The 23,705-nt window shown below is 40.1% G+C and overlaps 1 protein-coding gene across 8 annotated transcripts in view; it reads right to left on the bottom strand.

Annotated features, from left to right (window-relative positions):
* The window catches only part of ARID1B (AT-rich interaction domain 1B), a 327,784-nt gene that overhangs the window by 11,604 nt on the left and 292,475 nt on the right, over nucleotides 1-23,705 (bottom strand). For 3 of the 8 annotated variants that reach the window (XM_069010615.1, XM_069010614.1, XM_069010613.1), the window contains 8 exons: nucleotides 22,517-22,626; nucleotides 21,624-21,782; nucleotides 15,408-15,617; nucleotides 11,837-12,041; nucleotides 4,173-4,311; nucleotides 2,962-3,134; nucleotides 1,203-1,353; nucleotides 92-208 (listed from right to left, as the gene is read on the bottom strand). In XM_069010615.1, the coding sequence (XP_068866716.1) occupies nucleotides 92-208; nucleotides 1,203-1,353; nucleotides 2,962-3,134; nucleotides 4,173-4,311; nucleotides 11,837-12,041; nucleotides 15,408-15,617; nucleotides 21,624-21,782; nucleotides 22,517-22,626 (1,264 nt within the window). The remainder of the gene's footprint in view (nucleotides 1-91; nucleotides 209-1,202; nucleotides 1,354-2,961; nucleotides 3,135-4,172; nucleotides 4,312-11,836; nucleotides 12,042-15,407; nucleotides 15,618-21,623; nucleotides 21,783-22,516; nucleotides 22,627-23,705) is intronic. The other 5 variants (XM_069010620.1, XM_069010618.1, XM_069010617.1 and 2 more) reach the window with 3 other exon arrangements.

Consider the following 23,705-nt stretch of genomic DNA (forward strand, 5'->3'; position numbering starts at 1 on the left):
CCACATGCTCTGTCTATGTGCTCTCACAGAGGCTGCTAGCACTTGTTAGCTGGTTACTGTGGGTATTACAAACAGAGAAATCAGTGTTCACCTTTGCTGGCCAGGGTAACGATTAGGAGAGTACATGCTTGGGTCACTGTTTGAAGGCACCATGTTGCTTTGACCAGGTGGTGCCATACTGCCTTCAGGACCCAGCCCATGATCCGACCTAAAAAATGACAAAGGAAACCTCATTCTGTAAAAAGTACTTCTTTTCCAAAATTGTCAACAAAACAAAATAAATCACGCCCCTTAAAGAAAACACTCTCTTGACTTAACACCTTCCACTGGAGCTCTTACTCTCACCAACTCCCCAGCAATGTGACCGATTGAACAGCATGATTATATTCATTTTACTTGACACATCTACTGCTTAAAACTACTGACTGAAAACTACTCTGCCCTTACACTTTAAAGACCCACACTGCACCACTCTGTCTACCATCAGAAAACAAAAAGAGAAGCTAAGCACACAGCTTAATGAAAGTAAAAGCAGGAATATGGCCAGAGCAGCAAAACCTGCCAGAATACTTACTATAAACATTTCCAAAACATTCTACTTGCTCTACCAATGCTTAGACATCAGTGATCTTACAGATTTTTTTTTCCAAAGCCTTTCCCCAGATAAACAAAAGAGGACCAAACATATTTTGTGTACTCCACTGAAGGACAAACTTACAAGAATCCTGTTGGACACATTGCAAGACTGATGCTGCTACAGCTCTGACAACAGACTCGAGACTCTCCAAAGGCAATTCACTACCAGACCACAAATCAGACACATTTAGACTGTGCATTTTGTTTTTTATAAAAACCCAACCAGCAACTCTTTAGGTGAAAACATGGCCAGGAGACCAACTCAAGTGCTACTTTATGCCATCACAGCCCAGTCCAGCCGCCAGCTGAAGGCAGCTGTCAAAGACACCCATGAGATGATCTGCTGAAGCCTGAGTGACTTCTAAGGTGTGACAATTCCTCCTTATTAATTTCTGTGAACAGCTAGACTCAGTCATCACCAGTGGTTTGACTCCCAGTGATTTAGTTAAGATGTTGTAGGAAATGTAGGCTACTATGTTCTCTGCAAAGTGCAATGAGAAAATGAGAAGGAAGAGAGAGGATCATTTTCACTAATGGGCTTTGCTTTTTCCTAAAGATTGACTCACCTCCTGTCATAGCCACTTCCATAAGAGAACTGCTGTCGCTGGCTCATGCTCATGTTGGACATTGCTCCAGATGGACTCTGGTTATACATATCTTGTATTCCACTGTTAGGCATTTGTCCAGGGGTCATGAAAGGCTCATTGCTTCCAGGCACTGCAACAGTCAGGGAAATTAAATTTATTATTCTGGGTGTTTCAGGATCTCTTTCTATTGAATGAAGTATTTTAGGAGAATGTTCAGATCCCTAACACTGCCAAGGAGAATTAGCTGGTGTGTGACAAACTCCCTGGGGTCTGATGGGAACACATGAAGCACCACCACTACCAAGATGATGGGTATAATATTAAGGAGCCGCAAGTGAGGAAAGAAATCTCCTCCTATGGAACTGAGATATCAGGTACCAGGCAGCTGCTTCTCTCTGGTCTTCACACCTTAAGATGAACTTACTCTTGTTCTTTTCACCCCAATGCTAAATACGAATGCAAACATAAGCCTTACAAAACAGATGAAAGCAAATCTGCTAGTTTGACCTACAAAGCTGTCATAATCAAACTTTTATTTCCCCCCATAAAACCTTCATACACAGATATACAATAATGTTGTTACGGACAGGATACTGTATCCTAACGTAGCTTCTCAAGCAGGATGGGCATATTCTATGGGTCCAACAATAGGCACTATTATCAGATATAAATCACCAAGCAAATAGAAGAGACTCCAGCCTTTAGTCCCTCACAGTAGATACTGAACAGAGATATTTCTGTTTTGACAGGATGAAGTGAAATGTATGACGAAGTACAATACACCCACTTTATCTCACATGGATATAAAACCTAAAGTGAATCTAAAGCAGAGAGAGTTTTCCCTTCCTTCATCTGTGTTATATGTTAGTGTCCACAGTCCAGGCAAAAGGATTTAAAGGAAAGGCTTTAAAAAAAAATCACATCTGACTATCTCTTTTAAAGCATCTCCCCACTTTATCACATCTCTCTCTTTCCTCAGTTTCTGAACCTCTTCTTGCCATATCTCCCTTTTGCTCTCTTTCAGTTTACACTTCATCTCCTCCACCTGCTCTTCTCTTTACAGCCATTGTAAGCCCTGCTTATGTTCTTTCCTCCCACTTTCCTATACAAGGCATGCAAGATTGATTCATTTTAAGCTCATTTTACAATATCCACAAAACCAGCTGTAGGTTAAGTACCCAAAAGGACCAGAGTCAGTTTTGACATTAATTTTAAATTTTGCTTTCTAAAAATAAACAAACTTTGAGTGTGTTTATTGCCTTTTGTCAGGGGCTGCCCAAGTAAAAAAAAATTAGCTTTAGTATTCTGAAAAATATGTAAACTGAGACAGAGAGCATTAGGAGACTTGCTCAGTTTCACACGGTGAATTCCCAGATCAGTCCTACTACAACCAGACATGTTGCTTCACCACTTCACATTCTAACAGTGAAGTCCAGCACTTGATTTGCAGAGTGGCTAACCAAGCTCAAGAAATATAAAATCTGACCCTATGATTGATGCCATTTCCCGAAATGTATTCCTACAAGCATTTTTAGGATTCTGTTAATTGCAAAATAAAGAGTGTGACTCTGAGCAGGGAAAATATGACCAGATCAGAGACACAACTGCACTGCACCTCTCATTTTGCTACAAGGACACCAATGGCAGAATCATTAAAGTGAAAAAGCTCATTCTGACTACAACATCTTGATTACCTAAGACACAGGGAAGAACACATAAGCTCCCACACAGAAAATACCTTTTCTCATTCCACCGAAAGGATCTTTATTCGGCTCATATGGCATCCTTCCCATCATATCTGGCATGTTTATTCCCTGCTGGTATGGTGCATTTGGCGTCATGGAGTTTCGCTTTGGGAATGCTGAATCACTTACATCAGAAAAGGGATCATGCACACTGACTGCGCTGTTTCTAGCAGATTAAGAAAAAAGAAACATTATCATCATCATGTATTTGTAAGAACAGTGAAAACAGCCTAGACTACAGTACAACTAGCTCACCGTGCTGAGGCAGTGATCAGTGCAGGATATATCCAAGGAAGATGTAAACGACTTTCACAATGAACAATCATTAAAAAGAATCTACCACTTTTTCCCCAAGCTTCTTTGTCTACTTACCTTCGAGATCAGGATTTTTCATCTAATTCTATTGTTTGTGCATTCCTATTACTCATATAAAAGTCTAAACCTTCCTGAAATTTCACTAAGCTGTTTTGTTCTTTTTTACCTAGTGAAAGAAAACTCAATCTGAATCGAAGATGATTAAAAAAGGTTCTTGCTATCGTTTCTGCAGCATTACAGATGGATTAAAAAAGGACCTAAGTAAATTAAGTTTGGAGTGACTCTGTACCCAGTTCAGAGCTCAGTTGTGTTCCTGCTGAAGTCAAAAGGAACTGTTTTGCTGGACTCCAACTAAGGCTCCTTAACAAATGGAGAGAAGGCTTCACTTCAGATTAAGCCAGTCTGTGTGACTCAAAGACAACAGAACAGAGAGGGATCTCAGCTGAATCCTCTGCTATCTCAACCACTGTTATTGTATATGCTTTTCATAATTTGAATTTAAGTAACACTTTAAAACCACATCTGTCCTTCCTGAGCATGACTGGATCTGTTGACCAGAGGTGTACAGGATAAGCGAGGAAAGGAAGGTTGTGGTTGTAAGTTGGTGCTGTTGGGTTCCACCTTCCTCCCCACTACTGACATATTCACATGCACCTCTTGGCACTGGTGCTTGTCTGATCCTTCTCTGGTGTTTACAAAGCTAATGGACCTCCTACTCCTTCCTCCCTTACCCTCTCTCTCCTCCAAAAATAAATAATTTTCTGCCACTTTTCGGCCTCTGACTGGCTCACCACAGAATTACATGAGTGCCTGTGCAGCTAGGAAAGACTGGATTAAACTGCTGCAGAACTAGAGCCCAATGAAAAATGAAGCAAAGCCTTTTTCATACCTGCCACCCTGCATAGGTGTCATCTGTCCATGAGGTGTGGATGCTGGTGTTGGGGGCTTCAGATCGCCTGGCACTTCTGTCATGGAATTACTACCAGTGGACTGTGGAGTCTGTGGGCCTTGCAAAGAACCAGAATTAGCTGAGAAATTAAAAAAAAGTAATTATTGAAAGGTAGCAGCCAAATTCCTGTGGAAATAATAATCATCAAGGCAAGAAAATGGTTCTTCCCTCCAGAAGCCTGTGTATACCTTAATCCATCTCAGTACTTTGTAACTTCCCCAAAATCCTCTGAGATCAGGATATGCTGTGTAGTAATAGCCATCATCTTTCCTAGAACCATGAATTTAATCTGCTGCCTGAAGCAACATGAATAGCAATCATCCAGATGAAGGATCATTTAAATCAGAGGTCAGAGATACAAAGTTAATTGTCTGTAGTTTACAACAGAGTAAACGAAGGTTGTTCTTTGGCACAGCTCCTTATAATCACTATCGCAACACATATGTTTATAAGAAATAAATAAAAGAAATAAATAAGATGGTATTTAAGAAATACACAAGGCAATCTGGGATCAAGAAGAAAACTACAACTGACAGAAGAATTTGAACAGGAGGCTATAGCTAACACTCCTAAAAGAATTGTAAAAATAGAAATGGACATCTTAACAAAATGTTAGTTAGGGTCAGTCATGGTAAAGCATATGTAACAAGACCAGGTCAAATCTGCAAAGCATCACTTTAATCTGCAAAAACTTATTTGTTGAGTTCTCAGAAAGCAATAGAGTATCTACACTAGTGTCCTCCTTAATGGAGGTAAATAGCTTGATATTCTTGGTATGATAAATGTAGAAGAGCATTTTACTGTTGTGTTCTGAGCAGCAATAAGGGCATTAAATGAATACATCAGATAAGCTAATGGTAAAATACATCCAGACCAGTCTTCTAGAGTAGACACCAAAGCTACTATTTTCATATGACTACTGAACAGAAACACGCCTTGAGCCCAAAACTCTGACATAGTAGTTTTATGATTTAGAAGGTGGTAAGTGAGGATTAGTAACAACATCTAAGCCTTGGATCTGACAGGTCTTGAAGCAGAAATTCTGTGGACGAAGAACTTGTAGGATTCAAATCTTTAGATGCAACTGGGAAAAAAAATACCAACAGAAAAAATTCACAAATCCAACACACTGAGTAGGACATGGATTTGGCTTGAGAGGTCCTTCTTTTTTATGAACTGTCATGTAAGTATTTTATTTCACCTGCCTATCTACATTCAACAACCAATTAACAAAACTTTATAAATTACTGTTAAAGGGAAAGTTGGAACAAGCAGTATGGGTTTTTCTTCTGTGTATGAAAGAGAGTAGTTTATAATTGACTCAGAATCCTAGAACACTCATCATCGTGACAGGCAGAGCTTGTTTTTAACTGAAGAACACCGTTTTTATATGTGTTTCATTTATATCTGTAACACATGCTCCCCTATCTGGAAATCAGTCTCAGTAGCAAGTGCATATGTAAAATCCACATTGTGTGGACCACATTGTTCTTGTCCTCAGCTTTCTGAGGCATTTTTGAATTATGCTTACATAGTAATGAAGTGCAAAAAAAAGTTTAGGAAAAGCTCTCTGATTGCATTAGTACAGTAACAAGAACATTTGCAACAACTAATGCTACAGTTAACTGAAGGCTTTAGTGCTATAATAAAACAAAAAATCATCATATTCACATAAAATGAGCTCTTTGTATATATGACCCCTGAGCAGGTCAAGATCATTCTTCTGCCCTTGAGCTTTAAACACAATTCTAGATTCTTCTAAAAAGCTTGAAAGCATTTCTGAGTTATGCCACAGATTGTCACATATCATCTTGCTATATTAGAAACATGTAAGTAAACATCTTAGTGTACCCATACACTTACTGTAAATTCGGATATTGCCTAACCCTGCATACTTCTCTTATGGTAGGCTATTAAGCAGCAATTAAGTTTTTCCCTATCCTACCTGAGCAAGAGCTAAATTCATATCTCAAGCAAATCTAAAGGAAAAAAGTAAAAGATTTTTCAGTATTTATGGGCTGCAGGAGTGCAGAATTATTGATAACAATGTGTTTTATATCATATTATATAAAGAAATGTTTAAAAGAAAAAAGAAGATATCCAATGAGAAGCTACAAGTCCAATTTCTATCTTCTGGCTGGCAGTTATAAGGTTGGTTATTTTTCCTCAAGCCTCTTTCTAAATGACTGGTTATAAACAACTGAAAAAATGGAAGGCAAATGCTGTCATGAGAAGTGCAAAGTTTTTGGTACTGATTTTTTAATACACTTTGCCCTTGACCTCCATTGGGTTAGGGACACTTCTACAGAATAGGAACCGCAAGTGTTTCAATCTCTGGATTAAGACACCATCTACCAAGAAGAGCTTGTATTTCCTATTTCACCTTAAATTTTACATTTGCTGGGCTGCACTCTGAAATTTTTACATCTATTTCGCAGGGATTTTATTATGTTAGGTGTTTGGTTGTGGACATCCTGAAATAGAAACAGTATCTTTTAGAGTGCTTCATAAGCTTCAGTATTAAAGCAAGCGCTAAGAAGGAAGACAAACAATAATGTTCTTTTAGGAAAAGTGATCTCTGCTTACATGATCCTGCAGCTATCTTGGGGATGTCCAGGAAAAAAACCTGTGGGTTCATAGCTACTGAATTCCTCACCTCCCATCCACATCTGAGCAACATTTGTCTTTCAAGCATTGTAACAGATTTGTAAGAATATGCTTTTCACAATAGAAAATACAACAAAACTTAAATACAACTGACATCTTTGTCAGTGAGAAGGTGAGGTCTTCCACAGTTTGCTGTGGAAGCATGTGTTTGTAACACATGATAGGATGCATTATTCTCTGCAGCATGGAACTATAGTACTGGCATGGCTTTTGCCTTGCAAAGCCGGCATGGCTTTCAGGAAAGACCCTTTATTGACCAGAGAAGAAATATGCAGCTAAAAAAAGATATAAAACCTTTCTCTTGCCAGCAATTTTTTTTCCCTTTGGGAAAAAAAAAAAAGAAAGAAAAAGAAAGAAGAATGCAACCTCTTGAAACTCCATTAATGTGAGGCCTGACATGCTCTCTAGGATATCCCTACCTTTTGCCAGAAGCTACAAATGTATACTCTAAAGTAAACAATGGAAAGGTTACTGAAGGTTAAGTACATTCACATACTTCAGAGTGAACAGCCAGCCACCACGCTGGGAAGATAATTTACACAGCACGAACCCAGTGCCCCAGTTAGGCTGGACTGGGGGCTGCTGGCTGCTGCAGGGCCCCCCGGGCAGGCGTGGATGCAGGCACAGGGCACCTCCGCCTGTTCCCCCAGCCACCCCTCCCAAGCCCTGGCCCATCCATCTTCAGTGGGGATTCCCCGGCTGGCCTCATGACACGCTCCATGACATCACCTGCCTGCTAATAATAGCACTTCAGTGAGCCACCCGCCAGCAGAGAGACGGATGGGTTTGGTTACAGATGCACTCACTGAATGGCTGTGTCCTGTGGTGCTGTGTCGTGTCCCCCCCCGCCATCCCCCTCCCCAAGTCGCCTTTCTCTGCTGCCAAGGAAACACAGGCAACACACTCCTGGCACATTCTCGCTCTCTCTTTCCAGCACAAGCATATGATTTTTCCAGGTTTGCTTTAATGAAATCTCTGTTGACATCAGGGCCAGCTGCTGTTACTCACAAGAATCCTCAGCTGGACCACTTTGGCCATCCTGTTCATTCAACAGAGGATAAACTCTGAGCCTGTTATTTTGAGAGTTGTGCACACATAACTGCACAATGCAACTAAGAATTCAGAGTGCCAGAGGACAGCAGTGGAAAATAACTCCTTCATGCTGATGCTCTCTTGGAATTTTTTCTCCAGCATCCATTAGTGCTTACTGTAATGGTGCCCAGAATTCTTCTCAGCTTAGAACTTCCCACATTATTTGTGAGCATTTTGGTCAAAACTATCAAACACATGACAGGAAAAGCATTTTGTCTTTGCACCCACTCCTGGAAAGCACTGGAGCACTAGAAGGAAGAGCTATGATGCCTCTCACTCTAAGGGAGTTTTTACACAGTGAAAGTCATCAGCAGTTGACATGGACCTTGGCACAGACCCAGTGATCAGGACAGAAGGCCAACAGGGGTCCTCCAATAGTTAGTCTGTCACTAAGCATTCGCTACTGATGGCATTACCTGACCCAGGCAGATTCAAGATGACGCAAAGGCCTAAGCCTACCACAAACACATCGCCAACTTGCACAGCCTCAGAGCAGTGCCAGGTACATTAAAACACTCAGGCCCCCACCCCTCCCCAGGAGCATTATGAAACAGCACAAGAGGCTCTGACAGTGATATGAAGTGAGAACTATTAAAATGAGCACCTAATCCTAACCCTAACACTTTGGCTACTGTGCAAATCTCTGCTGATCAAGGCCAACCAGTCTGTCACTTTGCTGGTCTACTCTCATTCCTTTTTTCAACTTCTTATAATTGCTGACACTATCATGAATTGCACTGTACATCACACTAAATTATTCACTCCTTTACATACCATTTACCTTATTAATGGCGTTGTAAAAAACAGAAGTGGCGGAAGAATCCCAAATATAGTGCTACAAGCAAATGGATGAACACATGCTCCCAGACCACCATCTTGCAGTCCCATAAATTTGACTTACACATCACATCCTTTCCTTGACCGTGCTCTTCCATATGAATCTCCTCGTCATGGCTGTCGTACTGTGTTTCCCAGCCCTCCCTCTATGCCTGCATTCTAAAGGTCATCAGTGAGGCAGTCACATAACCACCCCTTGGATCTGAGACATCTGCAAGAACGGATTTGCTCTAAGCTGCACTTCAGCCTGCTCCCACCTTGCATAACCACCTACCTGGGAACTATGACAACACTGGAACCGAATCCTTCTCTGTACCATAAAGGCTGCCAGTCCTCATGTATTCTTATGAACAATTGAAATTTTTAATTTTTAAAGTTTTATGAAGATCAGTTGACTTTTAAGATCTCAAGACTTGTTTTGTAGCATCAGCTTGTTAGTACTGGACAAAATACAACACCCTCCCCTCTGAGACAAGTCCCTCTCCTTTTCTATCAGATTAACTTCAGCCCTAATACTGTAACTAGTTCCCTGCAAATGGATTTGGCTTCTAAGTGGCTCTGCCTACACTGAGCTAACTGCACAAGAGAGGCTAATGGTTAAAGCAAGGACTTTTGGAGGCTACTGTTTCTTGTTGTATTGGGCTCCTGTTCCCTCTGAAAGCCAAAGAGTGACAGATTATCTAAAGTATGTCTACAACTCTGCTTCTTTTGTGCAGCTAAAATGTTAATGTTGGTATATGCTAAAGGAAAAGGAACAAGAAAAAAATCTGACTATTAAAGAGAACAGGCTTGTACTCTCTGAGGCATCTATACCTCAGCGGGATTTCATGTACTAAAGCTGATACACACTGGGAAAGCCTTTCTCCGTACAGAAGTGCAGTCCCATTCAGTGACATGAGCTCTTTTCTCTCCAACAAAACAAACCTTGAGATCCTTGCTTGCTTCCCCCTTTTCTAGTCTCTATGTCCTGCTGTGTTTTTATTTTACAAAAATGGTTTCAGTTCTCCTCAAAGACAGCTTGCTTGAATGTTATGATAAATTTAAACTTGGACTTTGCCATTTTCATTTGTAGCATCACGATGCAAAAGAACCCTGTAAAGCGGTACATCGGACAATTCCATTCCTCTGTTTCATGTTTACATATTTAAATAACAATTCTTCATCTCAAAATTCAGCTGATATATGGTGATCATCCCCAATTCAACTATTGAGAGCAGTGTTGGAGAAAGAAGGTAAGGGAGGAGAGAACAAAGCATAATACTCTTTCATTTTTAGAGACAGATTAATTTATTCTTCACTGTCCTTAACAAGTCTAGCCATTTCAGCTTCCCTTACCAGTCTTCTCAGGAGGTGACGGGCACCTCCAACATGTATTATTTTTTGCAGCTGTGCACATTCAGGACACTCTGTGCTTATTTCAGACAGATAAACATTTGGACTATGGGCTTTACTTCTAGCACCAAGTGTTTTTCTCTATCTCCTAAAGTTATTGCAAGGTAACCTAATCTCCATTAAACAATCACCACTGGGGTATCTGATAACCCTAGGTTTTAACAAGGTGGAGGAAATATTTAAGTTATTACATAGAGATGTACTTAGGAAGATTTTAACTAAACACTCCCTCAAATCCTTACACTGAATAAATCAGGCTGAGAAAGATTTAAGCCTTATCACTGTTATCTTTCTCTGTACTGACAAAGCACTACTGTAAGAGATAATCTTGGAAAGGCCAGAACTTTATTATATGATTATAAAGGTCTTTGCAATTTTCTAGTATCCACAATAGGGTACTGAAGTCATGCGATTGCAAACTGTCTGCAGGGCTTGCTGGCTCTCTGACTCTCCACTTCCCATTTTCAGCCAGTGAACTGCACTAAGAAATGAATAAATTAATTAAATTAATATTAAGTTAATTAATATTAACTTAATTAAGAAATTAAGTTAATTAGTATTTTCCTAAACTTGTGTTCTAATGCAGGAAACTACTGTAAACATTCCAGAAACTATACTCTCTTGGCAATAAGTGACAGTGGTCTGCCTCATAGTAATCGTGGCACTAATTCACAAATTTTGTCAAATTATTTTGTTGGTCAGAAAAACCAATAACAAAAGGAATAATCCAAAATAATTAAAGGACTTTTTTACTCTTCCATGGGTAGTCCAGAAGTCAACATCTAGACTAATACTATGACTCTTCCTATGTACTTAAAATGTTTCTACTTAAGAATAGTCCTGTCTTGAGTATCAACTGTGAGTATCAAATCTTGAGAGACTTAAGCAATATGAATTTAGAAAGAAAACAGTGTTTTCAAACATCACCCTGTAAATGCAAAAAAGAACAGCCAGAATAAAGCAATCCCAGTTCCAATTTTTCAGATGAGAAGATAAAAACAGTGATCCTAATGACTTATCTGACACACAGGATTAGCAACAAAAGAACAGAGCGCGTGCCTCCGAACTAGGATGTCTGGCAGTGGGGATACACTCTACTCTCAGCTCTCCATCTGCCACACATTCAACACGAGCTGCATCAGAGCAACCATCTGAGATGCGCTGATCAGTCCAGCATCTGCCATCCTGCTCCAACTGAAGCCTTGCTGATCAACAGTTGGGCTGAAAATCAGCTTCAGTCACGGCAAGGCAAGTGCAGGTACCAGAGCCTGACCTTTAGACAAATGCATGCTCCTGTCTTACAGCAGAAGCACATCCGTGCAGAACTCCGTTCTTTTCCTTACGTCCGTGTCACTGAATGTTAAGGGTACGCTGGCACAGACGTCTTTGTATGTTGGACAAACCAGACACACGACTGCGGGTGGCCCTTCAGAGTTAACACTGATCTGACTGAGGAGCTGGCTCCAAGTTTGAGAACAAGATGTCAACAACAGATTTATCCTTGTTTTTTGTCCAGCATTGTCAAGACATGCCTATAAATATATAAGGTGCAACAACCTAGCATCCCTTGCACTCAGAAAATGGTTGTGTAAGAGGCTGCAGTTTATTTGACTTACCAGGAGATGGCGGCTGAATCTTAGGTTGTTTCTTGGTATCTCCAGTGCTGAAGACTTCTGGCGGGGGCTCCTCCCCTCGCTCAATCTTGCACTCGAAGGCAAACAGGTACTGAATGTATTGTTTTTTCAGGGAGCTGGCTGCGCTGCTCGAAGTGCCAACGTTCAAGGTGGTTGCCAGCTCACGCCATTTCTTGTTTTTATTAACCTAGCAAAGTAAACGGCAGAATCATTGGTTTGCAGCAAAGTGTTTTGTTTAAGTCAGGAAACAAAAAAGGAAAAAAAAAAGCACTTAATGTCTTGGTTTACTTTTTTTATTTTCCTCTTTTAACTAATGCTCATTACTCCCACACGCAGTAATGCACAGACAGCATTTACAGTTATAAAGCCATTAAGGAACCTGCTGATAGCTACATAAAAAGCTTTGCTTGTGGAGTCTTCTGCATGGTGCATCCTTTAAATGCCTTACGCCCTTCTAGGGCCTATGCTCTTCACTTAGCAATCCATCTCCAAGTAAATTCCTGCTCACTCTCTCCCTCCCTGACACCCACCCACACCCACCCCATTCTAATTAAAAAGCAGCTTCTAAAATACAATTTAGAAAGCAATAACAGTGTTATTCTGCAATTTGTTTGAACGTTGATATGAAAAATAAATTTTTCTCCCAAATAGCCACCAGCTGTCAAACAGTTCAGCTTGTAATTCCTGGTTCAATTCCTTTCACTTTAGTGCATCTTGCAGGGGCAGATCAATGATTCTCTGGCTAGATGAGAGGCAGAGTGAAGCCAGGCCCCTTAATTAATTAAGGCAGACTTCAAACACACACGGCTAGTCCAGCAATACTCTGTATTACAATGCTGACTGCACCACTCCACTGCCAGTCTTGTTTGCAGTGTAAGGCTGAGAATATTGAAAGACTCTGCTCATGACTTCCTCAAACAGGTGATCTGTAATAATAGCGAAGTTCATTTGTCATCCTGGATGATGCCACTGACTCATTTGGCTGTACCACTTGTAGCAGCCACTGCTTTTGCTGTAACACCTGATGCCTTTAAGTTCATTCAACCAGTTATGCCATTTCTAGGTATGATCCAAGGAGCAGGGTCAGCACCAAAATAAATGGGCTTTAAACATCTGAGAATATCAGCTTTTGTGGGTAGCAATTCTGATTCTATGATGTCTGCTCCTTGCCCTAAGGCCTGATATTTTAATAACTCCAACTTGTGTAGCTAGAAACATTATCGTTAGCCATACTATTCCTTAGTCTGTGTGCCAGAAAAGAAAACATTTTCTTAAGTTTCTCTCTGTTTAATAACACTGTAACTGCTGCCAGTCAGCAAAGATCTTTTGAGGATGGCATTAACAGCAAGCAGGTTGGCATGGCTGTGCAAAGTGTTTTTATTTCTCTGGTGCATCCTGCAAGAACCCAGGAGTTAAAGGAGACCAGATTTTCATAAACTGCCCTTGTTGAGGCTTGAAATCCAGTTACACAGCTCTTTGAGCCTACTGGCTTACAGCTAAGTGGTGCGTAACAAACACATTGCATAATGCAAACTGAAACGTTCATGCCTAAATGCCCAGGATATTGGCATTTAAAAGAAGACTGCCAGCAGCTGGTCTGTTCATGTTGGGACCCCATCAGCTGCAACTCTTCAGACAGAGAATGTGCACCAGTGCTGCACAGCTCCACTCCCTGGCACTCTCTGGGCAGAGTCACAAGATGTGGAGTGCAGCAGTTGGAGCAACAGCTTTTTAGGAGGGCATCACACAGACACATTTAAATAAAACTCAGCAAGCAAAGCTCTGCACCTCTGAGTTGCTCTAAACAGATAAACACAGTGAACATTCATGTGGACACACCAGCAAAACCAGGAGCCTTCATTTTAAGTGTAAATTTTCACCAGTACTGAAGCACACACATTTATAACTCAAGCTCTTTCAAAAATCAGTCTAAGTGAACAGCATCTATTCTTTGGCAAAACATAAAGTCTGTCACTGAAAATCAACACTGAATGTCCCAAAACAAAATAAATTTCCATAATAAGCAAACATGAATGACTCTCTACAATATCCCATCTGCCCCCCATCTTGCTCAATTTTGGATGCTAAGAGTCACACTATAGGCACAATCATGCTGTATGAGGCAGAGCAGCTGCATGATATGATTTACCTGTAATAAAGTTTCTGAGCTAAAAGTAATCCAATCCGTATGATGCTGAGGAGCATGAGCCAATCACTAAAAATGTCAGGATAACATCTCTTACCCATATACAGCATTTAGCAACAGATGACTGTAGTAGGTTTCTCTGCCTTCCTTTACTAATAAGAATAGCTAAAATCCCTGGATTTGAAAGGCCAATGATCTAATTCAGTAGTCAAATCCTATGTTGTGAGGTGCACTATTAAAAACAGCTTTGAAAGGGGTATTAATTGATGTTGGACATTCCTTTCTTGAACTAACCACATAGATTATGAAAATATGTTCTCTTTTTGAGAATCTAATTTGTTTGCCATTTTTTTTAGTTCAGATTTTGTAATGAGTGTAGATTGTATCTGTTTTAATATTATATGTTTTATATATTACACATGCATATTTATCTACATGTTAGCTATGTTTAAGACCTCATTTTGCAAGGCATTGAACAAATGTTCTCAAAAACATAGAACTCATGGATCCCGGCACTTCCCAACAGTTTCCAGCATCTAGCCAGTGATCCCCCAGATGCAAGGGATGCTTTGTCATCAGGCAAAGACAGGCAACTTTGAATACCAAATCTAAGACAGCAAGTACTGACCATTTTCTCCTGCTTTCCCTTTAGATGTTAAACAATGAAACATTTCATTTTGCTCTGTGGTGAACAGCCTTATAGAACACATGAGTATTTTTCAAACATCCCTTTGCAAAACTTCCAGTTAGCTAGTGAGAACACAAACGAAAGCTTCTGTCTCCCATCTGTGACTTTTTTATTTTCAGCTCTTCCTGCTCTCATTTTTCTTCAACTCATTTAGGTAATTCACCTTTTCCTTGTAATCATTATATTTGCAAGGCAACCCAAAATATCCTGTAAGCATTTTCCAAACACAGGGCAAAGCACAGTCTGTGTATAAGAAACAAATGTACCATATAGAGACACTCAGAATTAAAGGTTTGGGATGAAGGACTGTGTTTTAAGAATGTGTCTGCAGTTTCTCTGGAGAGATGAACTGAATTGCCCTACAGGCTGTATCTCTATATGGGAAAGATGGACTTAAAAATTTCCTTTTCCTTTTAGCTCTATAATCTGCTTCTTACTCGTAACTTTGATCCAGTGGCCTTTTCCTCTTTTCTTCTCTCAGCAGCATTACTAGATTTCCCTGAAAAGGCAACAATTTCATCTGTCTACAGCAATGGTCAATCTTGATTCAAACTCCAAAGTTTTAGGGCCATTATACACTCCAGACAGATATCAAAGCATGAAATAATTTTCTTCAACAATATTGTCAGGGCTGAAAACCTAATGATGTAACCAGCAGGAAATACTCTAGAAAAAAAAGGCATTGGCTTTTTGAAGGTTCATGTATAACCAGTTCTCACCTGTGCCAAACCTCCAATCTCTTTGACACAGACATAGAGCCTGAACAGGTCCAAGGGCTTCTTGCCCACAGCTGGCAGACTGGCCACAGGCGTGCCCCTCTCCTCCATGAACGTCAGGTACCGATCTACCCACATCTTGCGCTCCGGCTCATTTCCTAGCTCATAGACTTTAGTGATCTTCTCTCCAGTTGTGGTAGAGGAACTTGATTTCTAAATTGCAAGAAGAAAAGAAAGAGTTGGGGGAAGGGTGGGAGGGGAAGGGAGAAGAAAGTAAGAAACTCACAACACTGAAAAAGAGAAGATGTCAAACAAACTAAAGCTATCACACAACAGTCAGGAATGAAGGCTACTAGTTCAGGCACAAACAGTACATTCTGTCCATATGCAGAAAAGTCAACTTTATAAATAAAGGGCCCAAACTCCCCATTTTCCTATTTCTTTCACTGATCTGAACTTTGGATCCCAGAAGGCAAGTTTCTGATGTTGCCTCATGTCATTTTAAGAAGAGATAGCTCTCACAGAGTGCTTCTTACCCACTTATTTCAAAGTGCTTTGCAAGCAAATATTTTGGTAAAATTAGAAACAAGCTTGTCCCACACAAGTTTAGAAAATCATAAAACCAAACCAATCCTCTCCTCTTTGCCCTCAAAGATGGGTTAGAAAACCTGGAAGTGATCCTCCACAGCAGGAATTGCACAAAAATAGCTGAAAGTGTGAATCATGGCAAACTAGTACATGGAGAAGTAATCCTCTCTTCAGAGTCATAAATGGTTACACTTTATTACCACTTCACACCACTGGTGGCCAAAAAGCAAGATAAGCAAGAGTGCCTGCAGTACAAGCAGATTGGTGGCAATACTCTTTGTGAACTGCCAATTAGCTCCCTGATCCAATAAGGCTTATAAGTAGCTACTACTCTCCTCCCTTGACAGAGTACAGAAGATATCCATCTCACTTGTCCTACCTTGCAAAGGGAATGTGTGTTATGACCAGGGGAAAACCAAAGAGGGACAGGAATCAGAGCTGAGCCACCAGGAAAAGCAGAAGAGGTGGCAAGAGCAGAATTCCATCTCTGTGGCAAAAAGGCAGGAGTGAACCTGCCTTCCTGCTGCTCTTTGGGCTTTACAGCTAATGAAAGCTCATATTATGTTTGATTCCCTTTTCTTCTCTTTTTTTTAAAATGTAGAGACAGCAGAAAGCCCTGAGGCTGCTACACAAGCTATGAATTCTCACCCTACTTTTCCTGTGCAATATAACCCTGTGAGCTGGGCTCTGTGCCGTGTATGGACAGACCCTGTCACAGACCCTACCTGAGTTGCATCAGCTCTGACAGCAGAGAGGGGCTGCTGCTACAGCAGGAAGACCCTCCTACTTGCAGAAAGTGAACTGATTTGCTCAGCAGTGGAAGATGGGAGTGGTTCTGAATTAAACACAAGGGGAAAAGACTGACATAAAGCTTTGGGAAAGGAGCCAAATATGTGAAGGGAAACATATCCTTTACGTCTGTATAGTAAAAGCCTAAATTTTGTTGTTGATTGCAGCAGACACTTCTTAAAACTCATCTAGTCAATCACTCTTTCCCTCCTTTGCCTTTTCCTTACTTTGAACTGAAGACAGACTATTCTCAAGTAAACAGAAACTCATTCCTAGTTGAACATCTCTAAAGAGGACCCTCACTGTACCTCACAGATGCTACAAAACCACCCACTTTGTCCATGTCCCCACATAGTGGTGAGGCCTGGCACTCAACACCATGGAAGAGGGATGCAGCAGAGCAGAACCCCACTGCCAATTATTTCACCATTCATCTTGCATGCTAGCCTGGAAAATATGACAGACTCTGTATCTCCTTCCAGCTATCAGCTGCAACTTGGCAACACCAGAAGATAGTCAGGAGAACAGAAACATGAAGCCAAGGGGGGTGACCTTGTGGTTCCATGAGCCATTGCTGTTCTTTCCAGTGAATGGATATCCATTTTAATTAAATAAATACCCTCCTTTAAAGTTTTCTGCCTTGCTGACATTGTAACTTCTTCACAGCAATCCTTCCTACAGACAGATATGATTACCTTTCTTACAAATGAGGTGCACGCCTGAATTTACTTGAGCTAGACTTGGTTGCGTTACAACTCCTATCGAAGTGAGAGTCAGGGCTAAACTTGTTTTATTAATACTAAGTGGCTGGCAGGAAAGTACTTTGACATGAATCCTGCAGATCATGCAAAGGAAGCGCAAACTGATTCTGTAATAGCAACCAATTTACTCAAAGCATCACTTGCTGTGTATCTGGGTGTTCAAGATCAGTTTAACTCTTTGCAACAAATACACTTTGTCAAAGTTTGGGAGGTTTTTTGGGGTGGGTGGAAAGGGGGAAGTAGGGAAGTCATGTTGCTACTAATTTGATATTGTAGTGAGCACTAGATACATGACCACACAGGCTTGAACAGTTTAATGAACTGGAGCTATCCCACTACCTTTTGCAGTAAGTACAAAGTTAACTCTCTCTACTGGTCACCAGCATCAATTTTAATCTGACATTTAAGATGCCCCAGAACTCGTTAACAAAAATGAAGGTGGGAAATTCCTGCTTTTACCCAGCAAATTTTCTATGTGCTTATATTCTAACACGAGGCAACAAAACAGTTCGTATTTCATGTTATGGTGAACCAGGATTAAGAAAGTTCAGATTTACCAGTTTTAGGGTTTCATTTTTATATGTTAAGATTCACTTTTTCAAATCAGATTCAGAGCAGAAGGAAAACCGTTAAGAATTTTGCATTCTGTATTTTTCCACTATACATCTCAAATGATGCTGCTTTTCAGCAGTGTGGCAGCAAGCTCTAAAATGACAGTATAATCTGAAAACTTTTCACAGCTTACAGAAGGTAAGAAGTGTTTCTTACTGTGTGAGCTTTCAGGTTGTCATGCTTTATAAAATGGGTGCAATTTTCTTCTAAAATGAAATGTTAACTTTAGAAGAATGCACTGCAGGGAAGAATGCTATTCCTCAAGAGTAAAGATCTTTTTCTCTTCTCTATTTTTATAAATGTAAACGTACAAAAATGACAGATTTGCGCAAGCTAGTCTACACACAAACAAACTGCAGTTTCACATGGGCAGGTTCAGCTGGAAGCCTAAATTCACCTATAAATATTAAATATTAACCCTTATAAAGCGAGAGTTTATAAGAAAAAGACCCCATTGTTAACTAAAATGAGCACATCCCAGGCAATGCTGGAAGAACACTGATCATGACCTTTTCTTCTGTTAAGTATGTTGATAATTTTGGTGACAGAAGAATGCTAGTGCAAGCCTGTGGGCACATATCTTTACTGATTTAGTTGTATCCTACTCTGCCCACAATCCCCAGCACTCTTCCACAATATACTGGCAGTATTTAAATGGGTGATTAAAAAAACTCCATCAAAGTATATGGATACCAAAGCCAATTCCCATATTAAATCTGTTGAACCCCATACTTTCTTTTCAATACACCTACCCACTATTAGAACTGTATTATACACCGACCCTTGTATGGTGAGTCTGCAGAATTCTTCAGAGCAATACAAATTTCTGTAGGAGTTATTTTCACATGAAAGGCAGTGGGTAGTTGCTTCTGTACAAATCTTTAAGGATCTATATTTATAGAATTACCTACTGTTCACTTCCCCCACTTCAATGAAGAATTTGCCAATATTACATGTATTACACAGACCTCTTTTACTACAGAACAGAGTGTGCATACACAGGCAGCAAAAACTGCCAAAGTCCAATCCGTGGCAGAGGCTTGTGTAGGACACAATCCTCTGTCAAGATTTTCTCCTGAAGGACTCTGGAGACCCCTCCCAGCTAGCACCATGGAGGTGTAGCACTGTTCAGGTGTATTCACTGTCATGTTCATGGGTACCTATGGACAGTGAACAGCTTTTTTCAAGGTTTTCGTAAGCTACTGTTTTACTCATGTTGCAGTAACCCAGCGTAGTTTACACCCACACTTGAAATGTTTCTTTTAAAGAATTTTAAAACTACCTCACCAGTGTCAGGGATGCACATTATATGCAAAATTGGCATAGCAGAAGTGTCCTTTTCCTGATATACCCAAAGAGGCCTCAAAACCTAATGTTCAGAAGTTCTTTCTCCCCATTTTCTCATGCCTCACTTCCACACAAAGCAGCTGAAAGTAGGATCCACTTAGTAGGATCACAGGGATACCTTGAAGTGAATCACAGACCATTCACCCCTGCTTTTATCCTCTACTGGAATGGACAAGTTGTAGCACATGAAGCAGCTTTGGGATTTAATGAACCAATTCAGGCTGTTTTCAAGTGTAACGAAATGCCTGCAATCAATCGTTCCAGGCTATGTCAGGCTGCTGTTAAAATCGATGAAGTTATCCAATCCACTGGCCTTCATAGGTAAAAAGGGATCAGCTCATCTGCAGCACTTATTTTGCTATCATTCCAAAGCACTGTATTTATCCATGTCTAACTAAAACTTTTGGAGAGAAGGACATCCAGAAGAAATTGAAAGCACAAACTTTCCTCATGTATTTTTTCCAATGTTATACTCTGGCAATAACCTATAGTTTATTTACATGAAAAAATCTCCACATGTGTTCCCGATGATTCCAGGATTTGCTACACAGTTTATGCAATGAGCTCAGGAATGCATTATTGTTTGGTTGTAGAGGAAGCACTCGATGTGTTAGACAGCCTGTGCTATAACTCTCTTGCCTTCCTCCAGAAAACAGCCCCAAAGCAAGACCCCAAACATTACTACAAAGAAAACTAACAGAATTTTTGATATCACACTTTCACAAATGCTGTTAAGAAAAACATGAGACTTTGTGGGATCAAGTAACATCAGCTGCCTTCTGAGACTCAAAGTTGCTGTCAAATAAACATCCAAAGATTTAAGTGGTGCATTTCATGCCATGCTGCCCCCTTGCTCAGGGGATTCAGTAAATGTCTGGTTTTTTGGATGGTTAGATCTCTTCCCCTCTGACTGGCCTTCCTCTGTTTGCCCTGAGACACACTCTTTAACATATCACTTTGTAAAAATTGTTGTCAAAGAATTATTGCTAATTTAAGTGCACTTTAACATTAGGGAAAACCCCCTTTATATTCTGCATAAGAATATGTTTCACTATTTTTCTACAGAGAAATTACCATCATTTCTGCTTTTGATAAAAATGAATAAGAGAGGAACAACATATACATTCTTAATTATTAAAAAAAAAAAAAACAAAGCAAAAATGACCAAGTGGACATTTGCTCCCCATAGACCGACCACATCATCTTATGTCTGCATTCTCTTTTCTATATATGTATATAGATTTTCTAGGTGTGTGCATATATAGAGATAGAAAGATAGATGATGCAATTTGGTTTTAGCTCCACACATCTCTCTCAGGTTTTTCTTTACAACCTGTATGAGAATGATTAAACATTACTCATCTAAAAAAATAGTTTTCTAAAAATGTACATGCATCAGGGTCTTTTCACCTCATAATCTGGGTTATTTCAAAATAACCAAATGAAGCAAATTAGAAACAATTTTGGTTTAAACTGTGCCCTGACAGCCTAATGGCTGTTATTTCCAAATACACAATTCGAAATTAAAAATCTTTCAAGAATATAAATGGGAGTTTTTTTGTGGTGCTGAGTCTGTAATTTAACTTTTGATGGGTATTAGTTTCAATAGGGGAGAATACTTCTCTTTTTTGTTTGTTTGTTTTTGTTTGTTTTTTTTTTTTTTTTCCTAAATAATCCTAGTAAAGACAAGTGCAGCAACCAGAGTGAAGTCAGTTGTGTGAAGGAGTTTGGGCCCAGGAACAGAAATGGAATTGTCCTTAACAACACAGTAGGCATGCTTGGAAGCTGATGCATTACAGGAAGGATGTTTTCTCCACAACAACTGCTGTTTTACCAGACAGCACACTTGCAATGATGCACACAATTTTACTCTTTCTTATTTCCAAGTACTGTTGGGACAAATTTTGCCCTTGGATAAGCATGCTCAGGCCCCACTGAAGCCAGGCAGTGGAACTTACAGTCATGTGTCCGAGAGCAGAATTTGTACCCAGTGTTATAAAGAAAGAAAACTGTTTAGTGGATAAATAATAAAGAAAAGGAATTTACAAAACAAACAAGCAAGCATTAAAATATAATTAATTACAAAAAATAAACGAAAACCAAAATAACCAGAGCCACTTACAGGGCTTGATGGAGTCTTTGGCCAGCCTGGGCTGCTAATGCTATCACTTTCATCTCCATGAAATGAGGAGATGCTAGCAGAGCTTGGGGACATTGGGGAAGGGACTGGCAGGTTGCCTGGGGTTGGGGGCTGAGAAATACCCTGAGAGCTGTAGCTATCCTGTGGTAGAGGAATAAAAAAAAAAAATATGACAAAGGCAGGGCAAACTTTATTAAAAACAAAAAAAATACATCCAGTTTAACAGACTGACCAATTTTTATATATAAAATATATATAAACAGAGAGACACATACAGAAAACACACACATACAGAAATATATTTATATATATATAAAAGGTATTAAAACAACATTGTTAATTAGTATGATTTGGAAAGTTTGCTGGATGCTTGGCTAAAGTCACTAAGCCACCATGCTTACTTCAAGCTCACATGAAATGCTAAGCATGGGTTTCCCATTATGAAAGAAAGAAACAAAAACAAGCCGTTCACCTTATTTAATCAAATAAGGCAGGAAAGCAAAATATTAATGTATGTTGCTGCTGCTGAGGTGGCCAAAACAGGAAGCTATAACTGAAGGCAGAGAAAAATGGCTGCAAGGATTGCAATCAGGCAAGACCCTTCTTTCCCACCCACCTGGCACAGCCAAATCCCCACGCAACTTTTGGCTTGGGATGCTTTGCCCCCACAAGTTAAAATGCCGTAAGAACTAGTAACTTTCAGATCCACACAATGAAGGAAAAAAAGAAAAAAAAGAAACAAACAAAGAAATTGCACGTGAACGGAAAGGCATGCAGGAAAGAACAGAAGTGGGTAGGCCAAAACCAGGAGATGAAGGACAAGACAGCAGACTTCTGCGGGCGGAACCAACACCACGTGCGGAGGTGGTAAATACCTTTGACTTGCTCTCGGGTTGGGGGGCTCCTTCTTCTTTGCCATCTGCTTTGAGAGGAAGGGGTAGTTTGGACTCACCAGGTGTCATCATATCTGCAAGACCCATAGGTGCTAATCGAAAACAGGAGAAACAGTTAAGCATGACTATGTTTGGCTTTGTAGGAAAAAACACGCTTCCTGCTGCAAGGTTGTAGTGCCACGTGAAGGAGAGGTTTTCCCACCTCTGTCCTGTTATTCCAGCATCTGGAAACCTGGAAACCTCCTCAGTTGAATTGAGGAAACAAAGGAGAATGAACAAGAAGAGAATACAAGCACCATGCAACAACAACCACCACCACTTTACAGAGTAGAATTCATTCTTCCTGCTGCTGGTGCTCTTCAACTGTCTCTGCATTTGACCACAACATTTTAACAAAAGTCTATTTGAATTACTGCTCTCTCCCTTTAGCAATAGACAAATGTAAGTGAAAACAATGTACATTTTGCTTGCTATGCTGAATCCAAGAAAAAGGCTGAATTTTCCGATTACATCTGTATTAAGGCTGGTGTCCAGCAGATAATTCCTGCCCCTACTGACTTCAAAATGAATGGCTCAGCCACTGTGAGCCTTAACTACAGAATTACAAGCTGTAAACTGCGCTCTGTTGGAGAACCAGCACTCAGCTTCCTCCTCCTGCCAAAATGAGGTGGGACTGTAACGAACACACAAATGTCTTTCTCTGATAATGGTATGCAGTTGCTTCCCAGGGGTACAAGGAGTTTAAGGGTTTTTTTTATTTGAAGATGCAAGTGCCAAGTACAGTATTACTGCTGCAGAGCTGCTGGGTTCCTGCATTTCTAGAAAGATGCAAGAAGAAACATTCAGGCAAATAGACAGAAAATACTGGGTAGAGTAGATGCTAGGAGGTGCCATGACATTGAATCAATGCAAATAACCAGAAAACAGCAGCAAGACATCAGGTGATTCTTTGCCTGCTGAAAAGCATGTGCACAGCATTTGTGAAAGACTGGATTACCTTCCCTTTCTCTCTTTTTAATCCCCCTCATGCCCTTCTTTCAAAGGATATGAGTTAAGAAAAACATACAGAATAACCTAAAAGACAATAAAAAGGAAAAAATATATATTGCAAATGTAAAAATTTAAGAATCAGCAAAGCATCATTGTCTTTTTCAGAGTAGTGTGGCTCTCG

The sequence above is a fragment of the Aphelocoma coerulescens genome, chromosome 3 (assembly GCF_041296385.1).
Source record: "Aphelocoma coerulescens isolate FSJ_1873_10779 chromosome 3, UR_Acoe_1.0, whole genome shotgun sequence".
NCBI classification, from domain to species: Eukaryota; Metazoa; Chordata; class Aves; order Passeriformes; family Corvidae; genus Aphelocoma; species Aphelocoma coerulescens.